Below are 5,000 nucleotides of genomic sequence, written 5' to 3'. Positions count from 1 at the left end.
TTCATCATGTTCATGTCTGGTGTTCATCATGTCTGGTGTTCATCATGTTCATGTCTGGTGTTCATCATGTCTGGTGTTCATCATGTCTGGTGTTCATCATGTCCATGTCTGGTGTTCATCATGTCCATGTCTGGTTTTCATCATGTCTGGTGTTCATCATGTTCATGTCTGGTGTTCATCATGTCTGGTGTTCATCATGTCCATGTCTGGTTTTCATCATGTCTGGTGTTCATCATGTCCATGTCTGGTGTTCATCATGTCTGGTGTTCATCATGTCTGGTGTTCATCATGTCTGGTGTTCATCATGTCTGGTGTTCATCATGTCTGGTGTTCATCATGTCTAGTGTTCATCATGTCTGGTGTTCATCATGTCTGGTGTTCATCATGTCTAGTGTTCATCATGTCTGGTGTTCATCATGTCTGGTGTTCATCATGTCTGGTGTTCATCATGTCTGGTGTTCATCATGTCTGGTGTTCATCATGTCTAGTGTTCATCATGTCTGGTGTTCATCATGTCTGGTGTTCATCATGTCTGGTGTTCATCATGTCTGGTGTTCATCATGTCTAGTGTTCATCATGTCTGGTGTTCATCATGTCTGGTGTTCATCATGTCTGGTGTTCATCATGTCTGGTGTTCATCATGTTCATGTCTGGTGTTCATCATGTCTGGTGTTCATCATGTCCATGTCTGGTGTTCATCATGTCTGGTGTTCATCATGTCTGGTGTTCATCATGAGCATGTCTGGTGTTCATCATGTCTGGTGTTCATCATGTTCATGTCTGGTGTTCATCATGTCTGGTGTTCATCATGTCTGGTGTTCATCATGTCCATGTCTGGTGTTCATCATGTCTGGTGTTCATCATGTCCATGTCTGGTGTTCATCATGTCCATGTCTGGTGTTCATCATGTCTGGTGTTCATCATGTCTGGTGTTCATCATGTCCATGTCTGGTGTTCATCATGTCCATGTCTGGTGTTCATCATGTCCATGTCTGGTGTTCATCATGTCCACGTCTGGTGTTCATCATGTTCATGTCTGGTGTTCATCATGTCTGGTGTTCATCATGTCCATGTCTGGTGTTCATCATGTCCACGTCTGGTGTTCATCATGTCTGGTGTTCATCATGTCTGGTGTTCATCATGTCCATGTCTGGTGTTCATCATGTTCATGTCTGGTGTTCATCATGTCCATGTCTGGTGTTCATCATGTCTGGTGTTCATCATGTTCATGTCTGGTGTTCATCATGTCTGGTGTTCATCATGTCTGGTGTTCATCATGTTCATGTCTGGTGTTCATCATGTCCATGTCTGGTGTTCATCATGTTCATGTCTGGTGTTCATCATGTCCATGTCTGGTGTTCATCATGTCTGGTGTTCATCATGTCTGGTGTTCATCATGTCCATGTCTGGTGTTCATCATGTCCATGTCTGGTGTTCATCATGTCCATGTCTGGTGTTCATCATGTCCATGTCTGGTGTTCATCATGTTCATGTCTGGTGTTCATCATGTCTGGTGTTCATCATGTCCATGTCTGGTGTTCATCATGTCTGGTGTTCATCATGTTTGGTGTTCATCATGTCTGGTGTTCATCATGTCTGGTGTTCATCATGTCCATGTCTGGTGTTCATCATGTCTGGTGTTCATCATGTTCATGTCTGGTGTTCATCATGTCTGGTGTTCATCATGTCCATGTCTGGTGTTCATCATGTTCATGTCTGGTGTTCATCATGTCTGGTGTTCATCATGTCTGGTGTTCATCATGTCTGGTGTTCATCATGTCCATGTCTGGTGTTCATCATGTCTGGTGTTCATCATGTCCATGTCTGGTTTTCATCATGTCTGGTGTTCATCATGTCCATGTCTGGTGTTCATCATGTCTGGTGTTCATCATGTCTGGTGTTCATCATGTCTGGTGTTCATCATGTTCATGTCTAGTGTTCATCATGTCTGGTGTTCATCATGTTTGGTGTTCATCATGTCTGGTGTTCATCATGTCTGGTGTTCATCATGTCTGGTGTTCATCATGTTCATGTCTAGTGTTCATCATGTCTGGTGTTCATCATGTCTGGTGTTCATCATGTCTGGTGTTCATCATGTTCATGTCTGGTGTTCATCATGTCTGGTGTTCATCATGTCTGGTGTTCATCATGTCTGGTGTTCATCATGAGCATGTCTGGTGTTCATCATGTCCATGTCTAGTGTTCATCATGTCTGGTGTTCATCATGTCTGGTGTTCATCATGTCCATGTCTGGTTTTCATCATGTCTGGTGTTCATCATGTCTGGTGTTCATCATGTCTGGTGTTCATCATGTCTGGTGTTCATCATGTCTGGTGTTCATCATGTCTGGTGTTCATCATGTCTGGTTTTCATCATGTCTGGTGTTCATCATGTCTGGTGTTCATCATGTCTGGTGTTCATCATGTCCACGTCTGGTGTTCATCATGTCTGGTGTTCATCATGTCCATGTCTGGTGTTCATCATGTCCATGTCTGGTGTTCATCATGTCTGGTGTTCATCATGTCTGGTGTTCATCATGTCTGGTGTTCATCATGTCTGGTGTTCATCATGTCTGGTGTTCATCATGTTCATGTCTGGTGTTCATCATGTCTGGTGTTCATCATGTCTGGTGTTCAGCATGTCTGGTGTTCATCATGTCTGGTGTTCATCATGTCTGGTGTTCATCATGTCTGGTGTTCATCATGTCTGGTGTTCATCATGTCTGGTGTTCATCATGTCCATGTCTGGTGTTCATCATGTCTGGTGTTCAGCATGTCTGGTGTTCATCATGTCTGGTGTTCATCATGTCTGGTGTTCAGCATGTCTGGTGTTCATCATGTCCAATAATTCTTACAATCCACCATAATTGATTGTGGGCTTTTTATGGGATTTGTTGATATTAAGAAAACAAAACAGAATAAATCCTTTGAGGCAATAAAGCATAGAAGGTAAAGATTAATAACAGCTTTTCACAAATGTACCTGAGGTCAGCGTCCGGATCGTTTTCTAAATGAAAGAACCTGGAGCTCAGAGGAATGACATGATGTTCAGGAACATGATTTAAACTTCTACTAAACATCACCTGTCTACAGCAACATCTGGGCTGCTTCTATCTGCAGCTTTTTGTCTTCTCTCGTAATTAAAACTGCCCCCGTAACACTGGAGGGAGGACATTTCTTTTAAAGGGATACGATATGATAAACCCCACATGCACCCATAATGGAACTTAATGGATTCTTATAAATCCAGATCTGTCTCCAGGTGGGACGCAGGTGCGCTGCCCTCCCTCTGCACACGTAACAATTCATGTGTGTTCCTTGATTGCCAAAGTTATCAATCCGCTTAGTGTCCGTCACTGTGACTCAGTGAATAAAATGGATTAACACGTATTCCACAAATGATCAGCTGGAATTCTGATCAATCAGAAATCCCATGTTAGACCTACATGAATGATGTCATCATTGGCCTGAAGAGTCAAATCCAGATTCACTGGCTTAAGGTCACATTGGCCTTCACAATAAGAGCGTGTTATGATGTTATCCCTCCAGATCACAGAGATGCTGCTCTCTTGGTATTCTGCTCACACAATGCCTGATGAGAAATGTCCCTCCTCTTCCTCCTCATCCCTCATTTATCTTCCTTTATCCCCCCCCCCCCTCCCCCCATCCGCTCCAGATGAGCCAGGCCAGTTGAAGATCTACCTTCCTAAGAAGCTGCTAGAGTGTCTGCCCAAATGTTCCTCTCTGCCCAAGGAGCGCCATCGCTGGAACACCAACGAGGTGAGCCCCCTCCAGAGGGAGATGAACTCTGGTGCTTAGCTGCTGTGACTCCTCTCATGTCACCGATGAAGAGGAGGTCAACTTTCATTAAGTGAGCTCACAGCTGACTGGACGTCCCAGAGTCTCCGACTATACTCAGTGGGTTGAACACCTTTTGGTCAGTAGGATGAAGACTGTTATCTGAGCACAACATGGTTGCTATGCAACCACAGAAAGCCGTTAAACGTGTGGCACATTTTGGCTCACAGTTGTGTAACGTGTGCACGATGCTCCGGTTCCGTTGTGTAATGTCGTCCTCCAAAACAACAAGTAGAAAAGCTGTCTGAGAGGTATGAACAAAGAGTGACCAAAGAGTGAGACGGAGTGACTGAGGGTCTGTCTCACGTCACCGTGGTGGCCGTGTTGTAGTCTAGCTGCTGCCATAATTAGCCTCATGTTTGCAGCATGAACAACAGAAACGTTAAACTGCGCTGCTGGCTGAGCGCTGCAATGTCGAATGAGGTCAAAGGTCACCCCGAGCTCCTCGTTGGGCGTGAAGAGCGTTCAGAGTTCATGTTTCCAGACTGTCTGATGTTCATCATGTCTGGTGTTCATCATGTCCATGTCTGGTGTTCATCATGTCTGGTGTTCATCATGTCCATGTCTGGTGTTCATCATGTCCATGTCTGGTGTTCATCATGTCTGGTGTTCATCATGTCTGGTGTTCATCATGTCCATGTCTGGTGTTCATCATGTTCATGTCTGGTGTTCATCATGTCTGGTGTTCATCATGTCTGGTGTTCATCATGTCTGGTGTTCATCATGTCCATGTCTGGTGTTCATCATGTCTGGTGTTCATCATGTCCATGTCTGGTGTTCATCATGTCTGGTGTTCATCATGTTTGGTGTTCATCATGTCTGGTGTTCATCATGTTCATGTCTGGTGTTCATCATGTCTGGTGTTCATCATGTCTGGTGTTCATCATGTCTGGTGTTCATCATGTCCATGTCTGGTGTTCATCATGTCTGGTGTTCATCATGTCCATGTCTGGTGTTCATCATGTCTGGTGTTCATCATGTCTGGTGTTCATCATGTCTGGTGTTCATCATGTCCATGTCTGGTGTTCATCATGTCTGGTGTTCATCATGTTTGGTGTTCATCATGTCTGGTGTTCATCATGTTCATGTCTGGTGTTCATCATGTCTGGTGTTCATCATGTCCATGTCTGGTGTTCATCATGT

The 5,000-nt window shown here is 44.3% G+C and overlaps 1 protein-coding gene across 1 annotated transcript in view; it reads left to right on the top strand.

The window, feature by feature from the left end:
- Window positions 1–5,000, top strand: part of LOC117730363 (calmodulin-binding transcription activator 1-like) — an 82,991-nt gene that overhangs the window by 11,099 nt on the left and 66,892 nt on the right. Inside the window, 1 exon segment of the mRNA XM_034532041.1 lies at window positions 3,676–3,779. Coding sequence (XP_034387932.1) covers window positions 3,676–3,779 — 104 coding nt within the window.

This window comes from Cyclopterus lumpus, chromosome 5 (assembly GCF_009769545.1).
Source record: "Cyclopterus lumpus isolate fCycLum1 chromosome 5, fCycLum1.pri, whole genome shotgun sequence".
Lineage (NCBI taxonomy): Eukaryota > Metazoa > Chordata > Actinopteri > Perciformes > Cyclopteridae > Cyclopterus > Cyclopterus lumpus.
The sequence above is the reverse complement of the archived record's forward strand: the minus strand, read 5'-3'. Positions and strand labels throughout refer to the sequence as shown.